The sequence below is a fragment of the Arctopsyche grandis genome, chromosome 6 (assembly GCF_051622035.1).
Source record: "Arctopsyche grandis isolate Sample6627 chromosome 6, ASM5162203v2, whole genome shotgun sequence".
Lineage (NCBI taxonomy): Eukaryota > Metazoa > Arthropoda > Insecta > Trichoptera > Hydropsychidae > Arctopsyche > Arctopsyche grandis.
The window spans coordinates 2,943,289-2,965,260 of NC_135360.1; the positions used below are offsets into that span (position 1 = coordinate 2,943,289).

Sequence of the window (21,972 nt, forward strand, 5' to 3'; positions counted from 1 at the left end):
TCAGTTGCCTTTTAGGGCTTCGCCCCCCACGCCCCCAAGATTAATTGCCGTTTAGGGCTTCGCCCCCCTTAGTTAATGCCTTTTAGGGCTTCGCCCCTCCGCGCCCCCATGATTAAATGCCGTCTAAGGCTTCGCCCCCATGATCAGTTGCCTTTTAGGGCTTCGCCCCCCGCGCCCCCAAGATTAATTGCCGTTTAGGGCTTCGCCCCCCTTAGTTAATGCCTTTTAGGGCTTCGCCCCTCCGCGCCCCCATGATTAAATGCCGTCTAAGGCTTCGCCCCCCTAAGTTAATGCCTTTTAGGGCTCCGCCCCCCGCGCTCCAAAGATTAATTGCCGTTTAGGGCTTCGCCCCCCTGAGTTAATGCCTTTTAGGGCTTCGCCCCTCCGCACCCCCATGATTAAATGCCGTCTAGGGCTTCGCCCCCCTTAGTAAATGCCTTTTAGGGCTTCGCCCCTCCGCGCCCCCATGATTAAATGCCGTCTAAGGCTTCGCCCCCATGATCAGTTGCCTTTTAGGGCTTCGCCCCCCGCGCCCCCAAGATTAATTGCCGTTTAGGGCTTCGCCCCCCTTAGTTAATGCCTTTTAGGGCTTCGCCCCTCCGCGCCCCCATGATTAAATGCCGTCTAAGGCTTCGCCCCCATGATCAGTTGCCTTTTAGGGCTTCGCCCCTCCGCGCCCCCATGATTAATTGCCGTCTAGGGCTTCGCCCCCCTTAGTTAATGCCTATTAGGGCTTGCGCCCCATGAGGCTGGGCCCCACGGGGCTGCGCCCCTTGTGGCGCCCCCTTTTGAGCCCCATGGGGCTGCGCCCCATGAGGCTGGGCCCCCCGGGCCCCCTTCGGGGCCCCACGGGGCTGCGCCCCTTGTGGCGCCCCCTTTTGAGCCTCATGGGGCTGCGCCCCATGAGGCTGGGCCCCCCGGGCCCCCTTCGGGGCCCCACGGGGCTGCGCCCCTTGTGGCGCCCCCTTTTGAGCCCCATGGGGCTGCGCCCCATGAGGCTGGGCCCCCCGGGCCCCCTTCGGGGCCCCACGGGGCTGCGCCCCTTGTGGCGCCCCCTTTTGAGCCCCATGGGGCTGCGCCCCATGAGGCTGGGCCCCCCGCGCCCCCTTCGGGGCTTCACGGGGCTGCGCCCCTTGTGGCACCCCCTTTTGAGCCCCATGGGGCTGCGCCCCATGAGGCTAGGCCCCCCGGGCCCCCACGGGGCTGCGCCCCTTGTGGCGCCCCCTTTTGAGCCCCATGGGGCTGCGCCCCATGAGGCTGGGCCCCCCGGGCCCCCTTCGGGGCCCCACGGCGCCCCCTTTTGAGCCCCATGGGGCTGCGCCCCATGAGGCTGGGCCCCCCGGGCCCCCTTCGGGGCCCCACGGGGCTGCGCCCCCCGGGCCCCCTTCGGGGCCCCACGGGGCTGCGCCCCTTGTGGCGCCCCCTTTTGAGCCCCATGGGGCTGCGCCCCATGAGGCTGGGCCCCCCGGGCCCCCTTCGGGGCCCCACGGGGCTGCGCCCCTTGTGGCGCCCCCTTTTGAGCCTCATGGGGCTGCGCCCCATGAGGCTGGGCCCCCCGGGCCCCCTTCGGGGCCCCACGGGGCTGCGCCCCTTGTGGCGCCCCCTTTTGAGCCCCATGGGGCTGCGCCCCATGAGGCTGGGCCCCCCGCGCCCCCTTCGGGGCTTCACGGGGCTGCGCCCCTTGTGGCACCCCCTTTTGAGCCCCATGGGGCTGCGCCCCATGAGGCTGGGCCCCACGGGGCTGTGCCCCTTGTGGCGCCCCCTTTTGATCCCCATGGGGCTGCGCCCCATGAGGCTGGGGCCCCACGGGGCTGCGCCCCTTGTGGCGCCCCTGGCGGGGCCCCATTAAACTACTCGCCTTGCGCCCCCGCGGGGGTGAATCCATTGAAACGAAAAAAAAAATCGGCGCCCATGGATCGAAAAAAAAAAAATCGAATCACGTGTTCGATGACGTCACCGATCTACGGACGAAGACGACGACGACGACGACGACGACGACGACGACCAAGGATATTTACATACAAAGTCTCTTTCCAAATTATAGATTAGATTAAAGTAACTAAATAAACTGGAAAAAATGAAAGAAAATACTGGTTTATAAAAGGATTGATTTTATAAAGTTGTAGCGTTGCATAGGGAGACGCCCCGTGGACCGGTGACGTCATGGTGACGCCGACCAATGGTGGAGTCGGGCGTTGTGGCCAATGGCTACACCCGAATCCTTGACCAATGACTGTACTTGTTGACGTGTCATAAACGTGTATGCGCTGAGCGCTCTATGATATAAGAACGGTACGCTCTCGATCGGTGGCATTCGGATCCTGACCTCCACCGGACGAGCAGCAATAAAGAACTGGAACCTGCCTGCGTGTTTTCTTGTACCTCGACCTGACTCCACTTACCTTTGAATACTCTTCACTGGTGTCAGAAGTGGGATCTACATGGTTGAGACAAGGAGCCACAAAGGTGCGGATTCGGGGTCTTCATCGCTGCCGGAAGAAATGGAGCCGAATCGAGAACAAAGCCCTGGGGAGCTGAGCAACGGAGGACGGAGACGGGAGGAGCAGAGGAGCCGGGTGTCGAGGAGCCGGGTGCCAAGGACACCGGAGCCGAGCTACAAGGAGCTAAGCCAGGGAATGGCGAGCTGCCAAGAGCAGGTCCAGTCCCTGCAAAACACCTTCGCCACGTTTTTGCAGTCCTGGGAGAAGTCTGCGACACCAACGCAGCCGAAAGCCGACGTACATCCAGAACCACCGAGGAGATCAGAGGTATGTTACGAGGACAGGCGGACCACACAGCGAGACACGTACGGGGTGCGGCAACATTCCCACCGGTACGACTACACCACGTTCGACGGTACTGAACGGTGGAAGGACTTCCTCAACCACTTCGAGTTTGCTGCACGGCTGAACAAGGAGACGACGAACCTGGAGGACCGACTGTGCTGCCAACTCCGAGGTGCGGCCGCCATTTTCGCCAGTCAGCTGCCATCGACGCTGAGCTACGATGACTTGACGGAAGAGCTGGCCCAACGCTTCAGACGACAGGGCACACCGATTGCATGCCATGCGGCAGCGGAACAGAGAAGATGGAGTGCGGAAGAACCAGCCGCGGACCACATAGACGCGATACGAGCCCTCTGCGAAGACATGCTGGAGGGCGTCCACACGAACGCCGAAGCAGTCGAACGCATGACCGTGTGCATAGCGGCGAACTCCTTCACGTACCCCAGTCTACGGGCCAAACTTGGCGCGCTCCGGATCACCCCGACTACAGCGGACGTGATAACCAGAGCCGACGCAACACGACAAGCCGTCATCTTCGAAGCGAAGGAACAACGGTCGGCACAACCAACGTCGAGAACAGTACGTCCCGACGCGGGAGCGTTCAGACCATCTCGACCGGCCGTGCGACCCCCACGATGGGTGTCATCGGACCAGACAGCGCGACCAGCCACTACCACTCCAACGTGTTGGAACTGCGGACAAACGGGACACATTAGCCGGTTGTGCCGCAAGAAGAGGGTCCGGAAGCTGGAGCCAACGAACGACGAGGATGAAGACGACGAGGAGGAGGCGGCTTCGGGAAACGAGCAGTGATCGGCCTGTTACGGGTCAGACCGATCACCGGTGCACGCAAAACACCCGGAGTGAACAAACTGGACGGCAGCGGCACGGCCGGCTCGTTTGTCGTGAAAGGAGAGATCGGAGGCGTGCCGTGTCGAATGGTGGGGGACACCGGGGCGTGCATCACGGTGATCAACCCGGAACTGTTCGCGAAGATCTCTCCTAAAGATTACACCGTCGTGAAGGGCCATTACAGCAGAGCGCGGCAAGCGGCGGGCCAAACCATCAAGATCCACCGATGGATACGGGTGACCCTTAATCTGCAGGGCGAAAAGTTTCCGTGGAACGTAGCGGTGGCGGATATCCAGGATCCCATATTGTTGGGACTGGACGCACTGAGACATGTCCGAGCTACGTTCGAGTTGGGCGGAGAGGAGAAGTGTATCATCAGGGGCGTGCAACGCGAGAAAGGCAAGAAAAATGCTCCTGCTGTCAAGAGCATCCGCGGGGAAGTACCCCACCCGAAGATCACGGCGTTACTCGAGAGGGCCGATATTATGCCAGAAGAGAAACGGCGCCTCGAGACCATGATTCGGGAAAATCGGAAAGCGTTCGCCCGGGACGAGAAGGACCAAGGAAGGACCACCAAGGCGGTCCACACCATCGACGTGGGAGACGCGAAGCCGATGAAACAGCCGCCGAGAAGGATACCGCTAGCACGGAAAGAGGAAGTACGCGCTATGATCGACGACTTACTGAAGCAGGGCGCGATAGAACCGGGGCACGGGCCGTGGGCGTCACCGGTAGTTCCGGTCGCCAAAAAGGACGGGTCGCTAAGGATGTGCGTGGACTACCGGAAACTGAACACCGTCACCAAAATAGATTCACACCCCATCCCGAGGATCGACGACACTTTCGACCAGTTGAACGGAGCGAGCTATTTCAGCACACTGGATCTGCAGAGCGGATTCTGGCAGGTACCGGTCGCCCCGGAAGACCGCGAGAAGACAGCGTTCGTAACAGAGTTCGGTCTGTTTCAGTTCAAAGTGATGCCATTCGGGTTGTGTAACGCGCCAGCGACGTTCGTACGGTTAATGACAAAAGTGGTCGGTGACATAAGCAATGTCCTCGTGTATCTAGACGACATTATCGTGCACAGCAAAACTTACGACGAACACTTGGTGCATTTAAACAATGTGTTCGAACGGATACAGGCAGCCGGCCTTAAATTGAATGCAGACAAGTGTCGATTGTGCTGCCGCGAGGTCGAATTTCTGGGACACCGAGTGTCAGCCGAAGGAATTTCGACAGATCCGAAGAAAGTCCAAACCGTGCGGGACTGGACGACTCCGAAAACACAAACCCAAATGCGCAGCTTCCTGGGACTGGCCACGTACTACCGAAAATTTGTGCGCAATTTCGCCGAGATCGCGAAACCACTCCATCAGCTAACGGAAAAAGGGCGCGAGTTCAAGTGGACACCGACGTGCGAACAAGCGTTCGAAAAGTTGAAAGAAGCGCTGACTACCACGCCAATTATGTCGTATCCCCAGCCGGGAGAGCGATATGTGTTGGACACCGACGCCAGTCAACATAGCATCGGTGCAGTTTTGTCTCAAGTTCAAGGGGGGGTGGAGAAAGTGATCGGGTATTTCAGCCGGACAATGAACAAACCCGAACAAAACTATTGCGTGACCCGAAAAGAACTATTGGCGGCAATTAAAGCCATTCAACACTTCCACCACTACCTATCGGGCTCGAAGTTCACGTTACGAACCGACCACTCAGCGTTAACGTGGCTGAAGAACTTCAAAAGACCGGAGGGCCAGTTGGCGAGGTGGCTGGAAATTCTGGGCCAGTACAACGTGACCATCATTCATCGACCGGGGATAAAGCACGGGAACGCGGACGCACTATCGCGAAGGCCGTGTACGGAAGAGTGTCCCAAATGCTCACGCGCAGAGACAACCGATCAAGAAAACGACTCGGCCCGAACGGAACCAGTAGAACCCGCAGAACCGGAAGCACGAGTAGCCCTCGTAGGGATCTTGCCCAACGAGATGACAAACTCGACGATCGACAAAATCGTCGAGTGGAAGAACGCCGGAACGAGACCACCGTGGGAAACAGTATCTGCTGAGGAGCAGGAACTGAAAATACTGTGGACCCAATGGGACGCATTGGAGGTGGAAGGCGGTAAGCTGTACCGGAGATGGGAGAACACCGCGGGAACACGTCACACAAAGCAGCTGGTGGTGCCGACTGAGAAGATACCCGAAATCATGTGGGAGATGCACAACGCGCCCACGGGGGGCCACTTCGGTATCAATAAAACGTACCGAAACGTGCGCCAAAAATATTACTGGCCGACGTGTCGAATCGACGTCACCCAGTGGTGCGAACGATGCGCACAGTGCGGGGCCCACAACGGACCACACCGAAGGAATCGCGGGGCACTTCAACCGTACCTTTCGGGGACGCCACTACAACGAATGGCAGTCGACATTCTGGGTCCACTCCCGGCCACCGAACGAGGAAACCGATACATACTGGTGGCCATGGACTACTTCACGAAGTGGCCGGAAGCGATTCCACTACCGAACCAGGAGGCAGAGACCGTAGCAGACGCCCTGGTAGAACAAGTGTTCACGCGGCTAGGCGTCCCGAACGAGCTGCACTCTGACCAGGGACGAAACTTCGAGTCGAAGTTGTTCCGTCAGGCACTGGACCGGCTGGGCGTACACAAAACGAGAACAACACCATACCGACCTCAGTCCGATGGAATGGTCGAGCGACTCAATCGAACCATGCGGGCGCACTTGACGAAGTTCGTCAACGACGAGCAGGACGACTGGGACACGCTGGTTCCGCACTTCCTCATGGCATATAGAGCGGCCCAACACGATGCGACAGGAGCATCACCAGCAGCCATGATGTACGGACGAGAACTGCGCATGCCGGCGGACCTACTATATGGGGGCCCTCCACCAGACAGCGAACCTCAAGATCCACACCGATATACCACGAAGTTGACCGAAGGCATGGCCAAGGTACATCGGTTCGCCAGAGCCCACCTCCGGATGCAGAATAGCCGTATGAAGACGCGATACGACGTCCGCAGAACCGAACCGGCGTACGAAACAGGTGACCGAGTATGGCTGTACAACCCTGCCAAGACTCCAGGGCTTTCACCAAAGCTGCAATCGTTGTGGGAAGGACCGTACACCATAGTGACTAAACTTAGTGACGTAGTATATAGGATACGCAGGGAATTCGACGGCTCAAACCGATTAATGGTGGTGCACCTGGATAGACTCGCAAGGTATAAGGCCGTCGAATATTGACTGTAATTGTATGTAGCTGTTTTGTAATTGTAAATTAATGTGTAAATTAATGTGTAAATTAAGGTGTAAATTGGTGGGTCGATCGGGACGATCTCTCTTAAGAGGGGGGTTGTGTAGCGTTGCATAGGGAGACGCCCCGTGGACCGGTGACGTCATGGTGACGCCGACCAATGGTGGAGTCGGGCGTTGTGGCCAATGGCTACACCCGACTCCTTGACCAATGACTGTACTTGTTGACGTGTCATAAACGTGTATGCGCTGAGCGCTCTATGATATAAGAACGGTACGCTCTCGATCGGTGGCATTCGGATCCTGACCTCCACCGGACGAGCAGCAATAAAGAACTGGAACCTGCCTGCGTGTTTTCTTGTACCTCGACCTGACTCCACTTACCTTTGAATACTCTTCAAAGTTTTTTATAATTTTTGAAATATCGGTGCCCGGGGGGTCGGGGGGGGGGGCGATTAAAATATCCCAATTAATCTGGCAGGCCTACCCCAGGAGGATCCCCAAATATTAATATGTATATATTAAAGATGATGTGCATTATTGGCGTCACTGTGTCGATATTAGTTAATAAATTTTGCCAATTTATAACGAACAAAGAAATCAAAGGGGGATCCGAGTGGGGTGCCATGCCTCCCCCCTACCTTGGACGAATTTACGTTCAAAAAGTGGAAAAATAGGGGATAAGGGTGGATGAAATAAGATGAGATTTTCCCAATGCAGAGACGAATGGAAGAGGTGTTCGTCCAGCAGTGGATGGCGAATGGCTGTAAATTATGATAATACACACATGTGATTTAATTTTTCAGATTTAAATAGATTTTATTCATTATACATAGATCATAGATATATAAAGTTTTATTGTTTGCCTATGGTTGTACAAAGGTATGGTATTTGTGGGCAAAAGTATGTCGTTCAGCGGTCTCTGGATATGGTAGAGTGTCGCTGGCTCAGCATTCAGCTATGTACGGAAGGTCTCTGGATACGGCAGTGTGTTGCTGGCTCGTCCGGCTGGTTGATCTTCCAAGTCCGCGTAGTGTAGTGGTGGCTGGTCAGGAGCTGTATGTTGACTGGTCTGCTGCTGTGTGTCGACGCTTGCTGCTGTGGGTCGACTCTTGCTGCTGTGGGTCGACTGGTCTGGTGCTGTGTGTCGACGCTTGCTGTTGTGGGTCGACTGGTCTGGTGCTGTGTGTCGACGCTTGCTGTTGTGGGTCGACTGGTCTGGTGCTGTGTGTCGACGCTTGCTGTTGTGGGTCGACTGGTCTGGTGCTGTGTGTCGACGCTTGCTGTTGTGGGTCGACTGGTCTGGTGCTGTGTGTCGACGCTTGCTGTTGTGGGTCGACTGGCGTTGTTTGGGTTGTACCTCCTTTTATAGTGTTTTTGGAATGCTTGGTGGAAGTGGTTATTGACGCGTACGAGAGGAATTTTGTTTTCGTCGAGGCGTCGAATTTTCTGGAATGCTTGATGGAAGTGGTTATTGACGCGTACGAGAGGAATTTTGTTTTCGTCGAGGCGTCGAATTTTCTGGAATGCTTGATGGAAGTGGTTATTGACGCGTACGAGAGGAATTTTGTTTTCGTCGAGGCGTCGAATTTTCTGGAATGCTTGATGGAAGTGGTTATTGACGCGTACGAGAGGAATTTTGTTTTCGTCGAGGCGTCGAATTTTCTGGAATGCTTGGCGCCTTTCCGCTCGATGTATTTTAATGGTGGCGGCGTGTTTCGACCGTTTTGGTTCCACTCGACTGGTAGGGGCGTTCCGCCTGAGTTTAATATAATGACTGCAGGTGCATGTCGTCTGGGTTTCGGGAATGTAGTTTGTTGTTGCGGAATATTCTCGAATGTTTCGATGACGATGACGACGACGAGATTCCTACAATGTTATAGATTGATTTTTTTGTAAATTTCGGTTTCTTCTATTTTAATTTAACATAATTACACGATTGTTTTTATTACAATCTGCTGCAGGGCATATGTATGGAGTTTTAGCACCTTGAAGTCTAAAAGGCACGATGTGACAGCAGCGATCTTATTGCAAAATTTAGCGTCGCAGCAATTCAAAAGCCCTTGTTAGAAGCTTCTCATCAAGTGGCATATCTGTATGCTAAGGAAATAGCCGAGGAATTGGTAAAACAATGTGTATAGTAATAATTGCTAAATTTATATTAGGCTCTGAAGCACGAAAGGAAATTCAGCACATTCCGTTATTGAGCAATGTATGCAATTGCGAAATCAAGATCTCAGTAATAATATTTTTCTGTAAATAGTAAAAGATGTCAAATCCAGTCCTCTAAAAGAGAGTATGTTGGTGTTGGTGTTAATTCAAAACATAAAGTAAAAATAAGTTGAATGCATTGAATGAATACATAGAGTTAAAATAAATGGCAAAAATATTTGAATTTGAATTTAAAAAGTGAATTCACTTGTTTGTTTTCATTCGATTTCAGTCGAAGAAAAATGGTCGAACCTCACGCCAATTTGATCGCGAATTTTTAACGTTTCAATTCATTATCAATTAAAATCAATCAATATGTCGTTCGCGAATAAACCCAAAAATCAATTAAATTGTGACATTAAGTGACTTTTTATAATAATTTTCCTTCGCGTGTGAAAAACGAATTAATTTTTTGTTGTTAGTGAATTTGAATTTCAAAATTAATTTGTATAATTTTAAGCGACATCGAAAATAAATATCAGTGTTTGTTAAATTATGTGCAACCTTTTCAAGTGTATATTGAAGAAGAAGATCCGCAAATGCTTTAAAGCTACTGCTATGGAGACTACATACAGCTGGTGAATATTAACCTTGTTATACACACGTTTTATTAATTTTTATATACTTACAATTTAAATCGTAGCCATCTCACTCCAGTTTCGTTCAAAATGTCATGACACCTTTAGCCGTATAAAACCAATTCACTCTATCGTGCGTAAAAAGAGTGGAACTTTCAAAAATGAAAAAAAAACACGATTAATCAAAAGAAATACCAATTCTTTAAGTGAAAATCCAAATAATTAAAATTTGTATGTGAAAAAATACACTACAAATTACATTTCAGAAGCGCTGGCATAAAGACAATTAAAGGAAATATGTTGATTACTTTGAATAAATAATTGAGAAACGTTTTCGAAATTGTTGAAAATTAATGGAAACATAGATGAATAAAATTATCCCGTAAAAATAATATTAAACTTAATAAAAGTGTGAAAAACCATCTTAAAATCAGTCGAATATCATTGAAAACACAAAAATATGTATTCATCAAAATTTTTTATCAGAGAATCTCTGGTACTACAAACCGTTTGAGAATAACTGGAATTTAATAAACGGACGGAAATCTGTGAAATCATTTGAATTTGTAAAGTTACATTATTTGGAAATTGACTTTAGGATTAAAACATATTAATAAAATAAAAGTTTCAGATCCACTGACATTAACATATTGATTATTTCTCATAAAAGTTAACAAACTTCACAATTCGATAAAAACCACGATATAACAGAATAAAAGTATAAAAGTATTTGAGAATCCTTCTTAAAATCATTTGAGAGCCGTTGGAATGCAGCAAATTGCAAAAACATATATGAAATTCATCTTCATTTTTAAATAAAAGTAATAATTATGAAAAGTTTGAGAATCACTTAATGAATAATGGAAAAGTATTATTTAATCGACGAAAAGTGTGAAAAATATTTGAGAGCCACTGTTTGAAATAAATTTAAAGAAATAGACAGAATTTATTTTCAATTTCGATATTATTTAAACAAGAAAAATGAGATTAGAAATGAAATATAAAATTTCTGGATTGAATTGAATTGAATTCATTTTTATGTATATGTTTTTGATTTTGGCTTCTGATTCTCTGATTTTTCAGTTCATTTAGATAATATTAATTATTCATGAGTAAATAAACATTAAATATTGACGGAAAAATAAAATATATTTTGAGAAGTTGTTGCATATTATGTATTTATTCAAACATTTGGATAAATTAAAAATTCAAAAAGTACATTTAATGATTATTTCAAAATACATTTTTTTCAAATAATACAAAAAAACTGCAGTCGATCAAATAATCGAATCATATGGAATGACATGTGCATTAAAATAAGCTCTATCTCTGCTCAGACTTGTTGAAGCTTTCCAAGATTTGTTCGTCTCGTCGTATTCCCAAACATCACTTAATTCACTTCTTCCATCGAATCCACCTGAAAATCAAAACAATAAATTAATTCGAGACCCATAAATTCAACTTAAGTTGTAAAATAAACTCACCCATGCTAAACAGTTTACTTTGGAAACAGCCGAGACTGATTCCGGATGCAGCTTGCGTTAGTTTGGTGAATGCAGTCCACACATTTGCATTCGGATCGTAATGCTCCACACTGTCTAAATTAGTCCAAGTTTGACTGTCAATTCCACCAGCGACGTAAAGTTTTCCTTGGAATGCGACGCTCTAAAATGGTGAAATCAAAATTTAGTTCATTTTATTTTGGAGAGTTGTATATTATTTGCGATAGTTGTGAATAAAATTAATTGATGTTCACCGAATGATTATATCTTCCCTGAATCATCTGAGCGCGGTAAGTCCAAGAATTGGTCTCCACTGAATACATCTGCACTTTATTCGAGGATATCAATTCACTTGTAAGCCCGCCTGTTATGTATATTTTATCGGCGATGACAGAAGCACTATGCTGACTAACTGCTAGCAACAATGGAGCGATGATCTCCCAATCCCCAGTGTTGCTGCTCCACCTAATCGAAATCAATAATCGTCAACTTCTCTTTCAATCGATCTGATGAAATGATTGCAATTTAATCACCTTTCCACTGATTGTTCAGAACTATCACCACCAATGGCGTAAACATCCGTGGACGAACCGCGCCGAAGTGTCACTGCTGAGAACCAATAACGAGCTTGATTTAATGGCTTCAATGGCTTTTTCTCACCGCTTTTCAAATCGATGTATTCCACCTGAAAACAAATAAATTGGTTATATTCCGATTTCTCTAAGCAGGTACTTCGCAACACCGGAAAACGTTACTGAAGTCATTGCTCTCCATGAAGAATTCTTTCCGCCGATGATAAGGATCCAATCTCCCACGAGGACAGACGCAAAATAATATTTATTTATTCCAATATTTTTGGAAAGAGTCCAACTGTTCTTTAGTCCGTCAAATATATCGATGGTGTTTGCCGTCTGAAAACACGTTATGCAATAAAATAATTAATTTACAATCCAATCAAAATATTATACTTGTGATACAAAACTCACATCAATATCCCATCCCCCAACCAGTGCCACTTTATATCCTTTTATTTTACTACGAGGGGTCTCTCTTGGGACGAAAGATTTATCATTCTTGTCTTTAACTGCTTGTCTAAGAGTGGTCATACAATCAGCACACGAATGACAGAAAGTTAATACTTCATCGATGAAAAACTAAAAAAAAAAATTATTAAAATGGATTTTTTTCAATAACCTGCAACATTCAATTAATCTCAAATACCTCCATCGAGAGCAAGGATAACCTCACGGATCTCATCAGCTGTGCCAAGTCACTTTTACGGTTCGCATTATCATGATTTACCCACAATTTCACAGCATTGAATACGTCTTCTTCGGAAGGCACGTTCAAATAATTCGATTTCAAGATTTCGTTCACGTTGAAGAGCGGCAGATTGAGAAAATCTTTAGTTTTGTGCAGCTAAAACAGAAGTGGAGTTGAAAATATTTAAGTGACATATTTTTTTTATATAATCAACACTCACCGTCTCGAAATTTCCCAGAGTAAAATCCATTGCCTCTGTCTTCAAATCGGAATTTTCCTTTGATTTCAAAACTTCCAAACAATTGGAAAGATCGACCGTTTCATGTCGCGGTGGAATTTTCACTTCGAGTCGATTTGCTAGCTCCATTAATTTGTCGTAGTGACGGTCAGCTATGCCTAAAATTATATTTCAATTATTAAATTTAATGACGAACACACACGCATTTTGAATTGATTATTTCAGGTAATAATGTACTTATTTCTCCTGTGTAACAATACTTCAGGATTGCATCGATAACGTCAAAGTCAAAAGGGGAAAATATCTCCTCCAATTGATCTTTGTTTGTCCAAAAGAATTCGCTGCACGCCGATAACACCACCAAATGCACGTAGAATCTGCAATTACGAAAAATAATAGTTAGACTGAAAAAAAATTTGTATTTTTAGTATTTTTGGATTCGAATAAAGATACCTTTGACCTCGAACAATAAAAAGGGTGTCGTAATTCTTCTCTTGTTTCATGGCATCGTAAAAATACTCCACCCGTTTTGCCGCAAAATCGGAACTCGCCTTCACTACGAACATCTTGTTTCTGATTTTCTCTTAGATTTCTCCTGAAAAACAAAGTTGAAAATTAGACAATATAACTATAAGTGCTAAGCAAAATAAAGTTCGACTTACCACTTGGAAAGAATAGCAGCGACTGATTTGGAGCACTGTCGTTCTGCGGTTTTATCTCGATAGATAATAGATAAGGATATCTCAACCCTTTCGTTGCATTGAAACGTATATTAATTATTTACTGAAGTTAATTATTGCTCATAAATGCCATGACAGGTGACCAACATACGGGGAATATATAATTGAACTTTAGTTAAGATCAGGGCTGTGGAGTCAGACTCCGACGTTTTGCTATGATTCGATTCGGACTCGAATTATTATATTATAGTATGATCGACTTTTCTTGCCAATGCATAAAATTATTAAAAATGAAAATAATTGCGATATTAAAAATATAAAAAAAAAAATTAATGGAATTAAATTGCCATTTACCCAATATATCGAATTATTGGTAGTGAAATAGGTATAAATAAAGAGTAAGTACTTTCATAGTGCATGGATAAGAATTTCATATACAAACATATAAATTTAATAAAAAAATGAGAGTAAAAATTGAAATAAAAACAAATATTTAAGCACATCAAAATACGTGCAAGTCAACTATTTTATTTTTAAGGTAAATAAAATAAGGTTAAAATAAACAAAGTAACGTTAAGTTATTTTATTTATTTATTTATTCATAATCATTAAGAAGATTGAATTTATTTTTATTCCCTCTCAATAAACGTTTAAATATAGTTTCATAAAACATTTAACATATAAAATCAATAAAATTAAGTGACGATGATAAATTATATATTTTCTATTTTTGACCCTTCTTCTAACTTCGAACTTACATGTAAAGGGTTAGCACTTGATTATTTACCCGGATGTGGCATTATAATACAGAAAAACATGTTTTTACAATAATAATGAAAAACCGCATGGAAATAACCACTCATCCGATATTAAAATAATCGTCTTCTCACAGATAAAACACATTTTGAAATTAAAATTAAGATCATCGATAATAGAATTCGACAAACTACTCAAATCCGCCATGCATACATATTTTGCACTCAAAAGGAATAAAATCTTAAGTAAGCAATTAATAAGAATTGATTAATAACCGAAAAATGTATTTTCTTCAAGATAATTTCAATGATAGTGGAAAACCGCACAAAAAAACAACTGATTATTAAAAATGGAAGAAGGATTGTTGACACTGGTTTTAACTCGTATCTATAATATTATCTTATACTAAATGCATTGCTTCAATGCTAACTCGTTTTATTTTCGTTTATAAACACGAAAATTCGAACTGGATATTTTAAATAATGTGTATTAAATTTTAGGTCTTTTCTTATGTTTTTGGATTTAATTATCTCATAAGCCGCTCAACGGATTGAGATGAATCGTAAAAGTTATGATAGATAAAAGTTATGATAGCCCTTTCAAAAACGTATTACTGACGCTAACATATCTGGTAGTTATTGTATATCTATATATTTAAATGAAATGAGCAGGAAAGAAACGGGCAAAGATCAAAAACATTTATCGACTTGAATTTGTTAGATCAGCATACGATGAAATCCATTTATCCATTTATCCAGCTATCTGAGCTGAAACTGAAATTACAGCTCAGAATTGATAATATTATGGGAATAATATACATATGTATGTTAATCGGTGTGACTTACTCAGTTATTGAGGACGCAGCCTCTCCATTGGACCTGAAAGTAAAGTGGTTGTAATTGTAATTGTAATTGTCTACCATCGATATATAATATAAGCAGTTACAACTTAAATTTCAGATCGCATGGCCCAGCCCCGATTTTTGTTTTCAGAACCGCTATCAGAGCTGAAATTTAAATTAATTCGATTAACAACAATATATGTGATTTACAATAAATAATCATTCGTATAATAGATATAAGCAGTTACAACTTACGTTCCGTATAATATGATCGATCTTCCACTTTTTGTTTCGGAATCACATTCTGAGCTGAAATTTATAAGCGATTGAGATTATTAATATATATATTCAAGAATTGATAATAATACAGAAACAATATAAAAATGAGTTACTCGTTTGACGACGTTGGTGTCTCGGTGATGGACCTGAAAGAAAAGTGATTGTAATGATGAATATTGTCAATCATTGCTAAATAATCATACTCGTACATTGAAACTTAAATTTCCGATGGCGATGCCGAGCTTCGACTCTTCATTTCCACACCGAGCTGATTTTCCAAACTGAAATTTAAAAGCGATTGCGATTATTTACATATCCGAAAATTGATATTTATTTAAAACTAGCTGAACCCCGGCATGCAATTCCCGTTCCCGTTCTCGTTCTCATATGTGAAAATTGTAAAATGGTTTATTTTCTAATAATTATATTTTGCTATCGTTTATAATCAATAAAACTGTAAATTTTCCAAACAAAGTAACGTTTAGTTATTTTGTTTATTTATTTATTCTCAATCATTGAGAAGATCGAATTTATTTTTCCCTCGACTCCTCTCTATTGATCAATTTTATAATAAACGTAATCTTTAAATAACCAAAAATATTCACGAGTGATGGCTAAAATGAACAATCTGAGCTAAGATATTGTGTCTGGATTGGTATTGGGATTTCGATTTCTTAAATTTCAAATGATTCCATTGTTAATGCGATATTCATATCTTTTGCAGGAATAATAACAGTTTTTCGAGTTTTTTAAAACGAATTTAGGGTTAAAGGACTAGCGCTAGATTGCTTACACGGATATGACATTAAACCACAGAAAAACATGTTTTTACAATAATAATGAAAAACCGCATGGAAATAACCACTGATCCGATATTAAAATAATCGCCTTCTCACAGATAAAACACATTTTGAAATTAAAATTAAGATCATCGATAATAGAATTCGACAAAGTAGTCAAATCCGCACATGCATATTTTGCACTCAAAAGGAAAAAAATCTAAAGTAAGCAATTAATAAGAAATGATTAATAACCGAAAAATTTATTTTCTTCAAGATAATTTCAATGATAGTGGAAAAACCGCACAAAAAAACCAACTGATTATTGAAAATAGCATCAGAATTGTTGACACTGGTTTTAACTCTTATCTATAATATTATATTATATACTAAATGCATTGCTCCAATGCTATCTCGTTTTATTTTCGTTTATAAACACGAAAATTCTAAATTTGAAATAATGTGCATTAAATTTTAGGTTTTCTCTTCAGTTTTTGGATTCAATTGACTCATAAGCCGCTCAACGGATTGAGATGAATCGTAAAAGTTATGATAGCCCTTTCAAAAACGTATAACTGACGCTAACATATCTGGTAGTTATTGTATATACTTAAATGAAAGGAACAGGAAAGAAACCTGCAAAGATAAAACGTTTATCGACTTGGAAACAATCCAATTTGAATTTGTTAGATCAGCATACGATGAAATCCATTTATCCATTTATCCAGCTATCTGAGCTGAAACTTAAATTACAGCTCAGAATTGATAATATTATGGGAATAATATACATATGTATGTTAATCGGTGTGACTTACTCAGTTATTGAGGACGCAGCCTCTCCATTGGACCTGAAAGTAAAGTGGTTGTAATTGTCTACCATCGATATATAATATTAGCAGTTACTACTTACATTTCAGATCGCATGGCCTAGCCCCGATTTTTGTTTTCAGAACCGCTATCAGAGCTGAAATTTAAAATAATTCGATTAATAACAATATATATGATTTACTATAAATAATCATACGTATAATAGATATAAGCAGTTACAGCTTACGTTCCGTATAATGTGATCGAGCTTCCACTTTTTGTTTCGGAATCACAATCTGAGCTGAGATTTATAAGCGATTGAGATTATTAATATATATATTCAAGAATTGATAATAATACAGAAACAATATAAAAATGACTTACTCGTTTGATGACGTTGGTGTCTCGGTGATGGACCTGAAAGAAAAGTGATTGTAATTATGAATATTGTCAATCATTACTTAATAATGATACTCTTCGACTCTTCATTTCCACACCGAACTGACTTTCCGAACTGAAAGTTAGTTCGAGCTTTTGCGATTTTTTACATATCCGAGAATCGATAATAATTGATAAAGTGTACAACTCGCAAATTGAGACGGTGCTGTCGCCATTTCCATTTCCATTTCCACTGCCATCGTTCGCGTTGGCCATCTTCAATTGCTCAAATCGATTTTTCAAACTCTTCCAACCTGTGTTGAAAAATTGTCAACTTTTTAATTAACTTTGTCACTTTGACACTTACCCACTCCACTCGTAACGTTTATAAATCCGACCATTACCTTTCGACTTTTTTTTCCTCTCCTCCACCTAATTAATTCGCAAGTAGGTACAGAGTCAACTACAATTCGAGTTGTTAATGCAATCCAAATGGTTTAAATTTCCCTCCAAAGAAAAAAATCGCTATAAGAATTCAAAGTAAAAAAAAAACTTAATACACCAACATTCTTGCATAAACGTGACATGACGAGAGGGGGAGGGGTGGGGGGGAGGAATACAATTATTAATATGGGCAAAATGCAAATATTTCATGATGTATCTCATGATATATTTCATGATGTATCTCAAGATGAAGGTGTTAGGGGTGCAGGCATCAGGGGCGAAGGCGATTTTGGTATACATATAATTTCAAAAGAGACTTAGTTTACTTATATGTTTGTTTGTTCGTAACAGTCAATTTAATCAAAAAGAAAACAAATGAATATTCAAATAAATTTATATAAAATAAAGCTATTTAAATAAATTTAATAGAATGTTTGCTATAAGATTAGTCATGTTTAAGCGGTTTATATTAAAAATTACTAGTTCAGAATAATATTGAACCATTTGGCTGGAACAGAGAAATGTTATATTAATAGAAGTGGCTTTAGGCGTCATATTGTTGTCAAGTGACGATTGTCCACAGACATTCCTAAATAATTTTCTTTTTAATAAATAATTTTGACGATGTCCACAGTAGGGTTTCTGTATTCCCGGACTTTTTCAATTCCCGGGACACGGGACGGAGCCCGGAATCCCGGGAAACATGTAAAAAAAACTTTTTTTTTCAATTTAATATATCACAATACATCCGAGAATCCGAAAGCCTATTTCTAGGTTTGGTACAAAAATTTCCAGCAATGGAAAAATCTCTTTCAGTTTCGGTCGAAGTTGATTTTATTGTTAAAAGGGACGAAAACAATTTTTTTAAATTATCGGTTTTTTCTCCTGTCAGCATGTATATTTTAATTTATTTTTTAAAGTCGAGGCTATTTTTATTTACATTATTTTGTACGGTTCGGAGTGACGAGTGATCACGTGTGACCGATCTAGAGCGACTGGTTGTTCTGTGACGGTTGTTTCATCCATTGTGAATCGTCAATACAAGAAGGATATACTCGCTTCATAATAGTTTCACCGTAGGATAATGTACATTCGCTTTTATTACAACATTTAAATAATGTTTTGTTCGATATAAAATTAGAATTATTTAAAATTTGTGTTAAAACAAATCAGTTTTAGGCATCTTCTTTCTACGATTTTAATTTTCAATTCCCAGAATAATTCGTCGGTAAATTCAAGTCCTTCGGTATTGAGATTTTCCAAAAATAGAATTACAAGAAACGATTTTGGCCAAAAGCGCAGAACCATTCTGCTCATAAAACTTCCACGTTTGGGGAATGCGCTGTACTTACTGATAAAAAACAAACCTTTGAGAATATTTTACGATTCTTTGTGTATTTGATTTATTATTTCCCTTCGTGCAGTCGTGAAAATGTTGTATATTTTCAAAAATTTTTTAAATCCAATTCCCGGAATTCGAGATAAGAATTCCCGGGACACGGGACAAAAAAAATTCAGTGAATTCCCGGGAATGTCTGTCCCGTGTCAACCCGGGTCAGAAACCCTAGTCCACAGACATCAGTCGTATTTGATGCTCGGTGCTAGACATATGTCCGATAAAAACTTCTCCGTTTGTTTATATTACTCGCAAGATGGGCAAGCATTGGTAAAAATTGCACAATGGATTCAACACACAATAAACAACATGGGATACACTTGTATAAGTAAATTGATCCGATTGTATTCCGTGCGATGTAGCGTACTTATAGAGACGTACCGCGTAACATTGACAACAAGCATTTATTCGCAAGGGCCCTTCTATTATTATTATATTTTCTAGGCTGGAATGCTATCACGATGGCATCGATTTAAAATCGTTGGTAAGACTGCATGTGTCAACTGTCAAAGTGACAGCTGACATTTACAGCGCGATGAATTGTCGCCTCTGTCTATGTTTTGTACCAGCTGAATCCTCTATTTCAATATACGACGACAATGACTCGTTACTGGAACTCATCCGAAGATGCTGTCAGCTTAAAGTCAGTCATCCAGCGTTGTCAAACTTGCCCGTCTTGTCAACTCTTCAAAAGCATAATCTCAATTTGTGTTGCAGGTGCAAAAAAATGATACACTGCCAGATTCTAAAGTTTTCCAGTCGATTGTCTAAAAAATTTTCATTTCAATTTCCAGTAGATTGTATAAAAAATACAACAAACCCCACGTCTTTGAATATTCGTTGAACTTTTCGTGTCTTTCTTTCATTGACACTAATGTCTAAACTGCGGATAGAGACAGTTTTTTTTTCAGGAATCGGGGCGGTTTGGCTCTATTTACAAAGCTAGAGTACAAAAAAAAGGTTGGGCGAAACTTTTACAACAATTGAACAATAGCATTTACAACAATTGAACAATAAACGGCGCGTTTTGGATCCGGCCACTGCAGTAATGTCTGGAGGTAGAATAGCCAAGGTGCCGATCATTGTTCCATTGTTGTAAATCCTTTGTAAAAAAGGTTCGACAAACCTTAAACAATGCATTTACAGAATTTGAACAATACGCGGCACCCTCTGGGTCCGGGCTTTAGACTCACTGATGTCTAACTAAGAGAGGATTAAAAATTTCGACCTCTAACTGTTTCTCGGGATAAACAATGGGTTCGTCTTGTACATTTCTAAAGGAAGAGCAGGTTACATTCTTCTCCCAGTGCGAATGCTATCCTTTTTTTTATCTACTTATTTACAAACACGTGTTGGAAATGTGAAAAAATTGTGTTCTGAACGTTCTGAATTGGACAATAAATAGAATTTCCGAAAAAAATCGTTTGATCCTAAACACAATCTTGCAACACGGACAAGATCTCGTACTCGAAGAAAACGAATTAACAGAGGAAGCCTGGTCTGTCTTCTTCCCGAAGGCAGACGATTCAGCCACGCGTTGGATAGTACATAACCTCAAGCACGCGTGGTTCTTTGTTTACTCTCCCCCCCTTCCACCCTGCTTTATCTCTGTATAATTTATATAAAATACAGTTGCGATACAGACTTGCAACCTGTTGTTATTATATAATTTCCCGCCACTCTCCCAACATCGCGCTTACATACGCACACGGTACGAGAGAGAGAGCAGAGCAGCCATCAGCAGAGACCAGAACACCGACGACGAAGGAAGACACCGTGAGGAAAGCCAGCCTCGCCGACGATCTACCACCGAGCTATCTACACATCACGACATCAGATGGCTCTCGACTGAGAGCCCCTGGCGTTCGTACACATTTACTTGGAAAAAAAATCTCAATTCACACATTCATACTATAGGGAATGAACGAATGAGACGACTGGTATGTTAATGCACGTGTTTATTATATGACAGCTGAAGACAGAGTTAGTAGCGGCTCTCCGAACCCAGCCGGGTTGGTCCCCACTCGCAGGAAGGCAACCAAACTCGACCATGTCGTATAAGTGAGCCGCCACATCACTCCCCCCCCAGCATCAGCGATACCAAAATTACAAAAAAAAATTATCACGTCGGGGTCACCAGTATAGGGAATGAACGAATGAGACGACTGGCATGTTAATGCACGTGTTTATTATATGACAGCTGAAGACAGAGTGAGTAGCGGCTCTCCGAACCCAGCCGGGTTGGTCCCCACTCGCAGGAAGGCAACCACACTCGACCATGTCGTATAAGTGAGCCGCCACAATACTAAGGGTGGAAAATATTTTTCTAACCGTCGTTATTTCGTGCGACATATGCAATGCCACTCTGGAGAAAAACCGTTCAAATGTCATATTTGTTTGAAATCATTCCCTAGGAAATATAATTTGACTATATGTACATATGCATCGGAAATATAACTTGACATACATATGCACAACGGAGCAGTGCCGGTTTTAGGGGGGGACTGGGTCGGGCGATGCCCGAAGGCGCCAAATAAGTTAGGGCGCCACACGATGCGCCAAAGGCGCTCTAAAATTTAAAACCAGAGCGTCAAAAGCCATACAAAATTTTAGATTAGAGCGCTAAAGGTGAATTTTTTTTCTAAGGGTGTTTAAAAAAAATTGCCCAAGGGCGCCATTGGGTTTAAAGCGGTGCCTGCAACGGAGACAAGTCACCCAAATGTAATATTTGTTTGAAATCATTTAATACCACAGAATGTCTCACTGCACACATGACTATTCATGCTAAGGTAAAGCCATACAATTGTGATATTTGTCCAAATTCATTTTGTACGGACACTAGGTTCCTCAATCGAGAGACACCTGCGTCGGTTTTGTGAAGTTGCTCAGTGGCAAAGCGCG

General features: G+C 42.9%; 3 protein-coding genes and 2 long non-coding RNA genes across 6 annotated transcripts in view; all 5 read right to left on the reverse strand.

The window, feature by feature from the left end:
- The window catches only part of LOC143913567 (uncharacterized), a 781,442-nt gene that overhangs the window by 545,535 nt on the left and 213,935 nt on the right, over positions 1-21,972 (reverse strand). The window lies entirely within an intron of this gene.
- The window catches only part of LOC143913589 (uncharacterized), a 459,558-nt gene that overhangs the window by 343,309 nt on the left and 94,277 nt on the right, over positions 1-21,972 (reverse strand). The gene's annotated exons all lie outside the window — the stretch shown is intronic.
- On the reverse strand, positions 10,863-14,691 carry LOC143913510 (kelch-like protein 20). 2 transcript variants are annotated; one of them, XM_077433356.1, is made up of 11 exons: positions 13,374-14,279; positions 13,165-13,306; positions 12,949-13,088; positions 12,694-12,869; positions 12,432-12,629; positions 12,197-12,364; positions 11,966-12,121; positions 11,744-11,895; positions 11,465-11,675; positions 11,193-11,373; positions 10,863-11,106 (listed from the first exon to the last, which is right to left on the reverse strand). In XM_077433356.1, exons 2-11 carry the CDS (start codon positions 13,275-13,277, stop codon positions 11,099-11,101), a joined length of 1,503 nt encoding a protein of 500 aa, XP_077289482.1. In that variant the 5' UTR covers positions 13,278-13,306; positions 13,374-14,279; the 3' UTR covers positions 10,863-11,098. The 2 variants fall into 2 exon arrangements, with proteins under 2 accessions (XP_077289482.1, XP_077289481.1); XM_077433355.1 differs by having other exon boundaries at positions 10,864-11,125; positions 13,374-14,691.
- LOC143913591 (uncharacterized) lies at positions 13,887-16,789 on the reverse strand. The gene is made up of 6 exons (XR_013260743.1): positions 16,683-16,789; positions 15,477-15,548; positions 15,381-15,413; positions 15,244-15,297; positions 14,993-15,153; positions 13,887-14,920 (listed from the first exon to the last, which is right to left on the reverse strand). It is a non-coding gene; the product is annotated as an uncharacterized LOC143913591 (long non-coding RNA).
- LOC143913581 (uncharacterized) lies at positions 16,683-17,596 on the reverse strand. Its single transcript, XM_077433463.1, has 6 exons — positions 17,351-17,596; positions 17,238-17,270; positions 17,101-17,154; positions 16,957-17,010; positions 16,862-16,894; positions 16,683-16,789 (listed from the first exon to the last, which is right to left on the reverse strand). Exons 1-5 carry the CDS (start codon positions 17,505-17,507, stop codon positions 16,866-16,868), a joined length of 327 nt encoding a protein of 108 aa, XP_077289589.1. The 5' UTR covers positions 17,508-17,596; the 3' UTR covers positions 16,683-16,789; positions 16,862-16,865.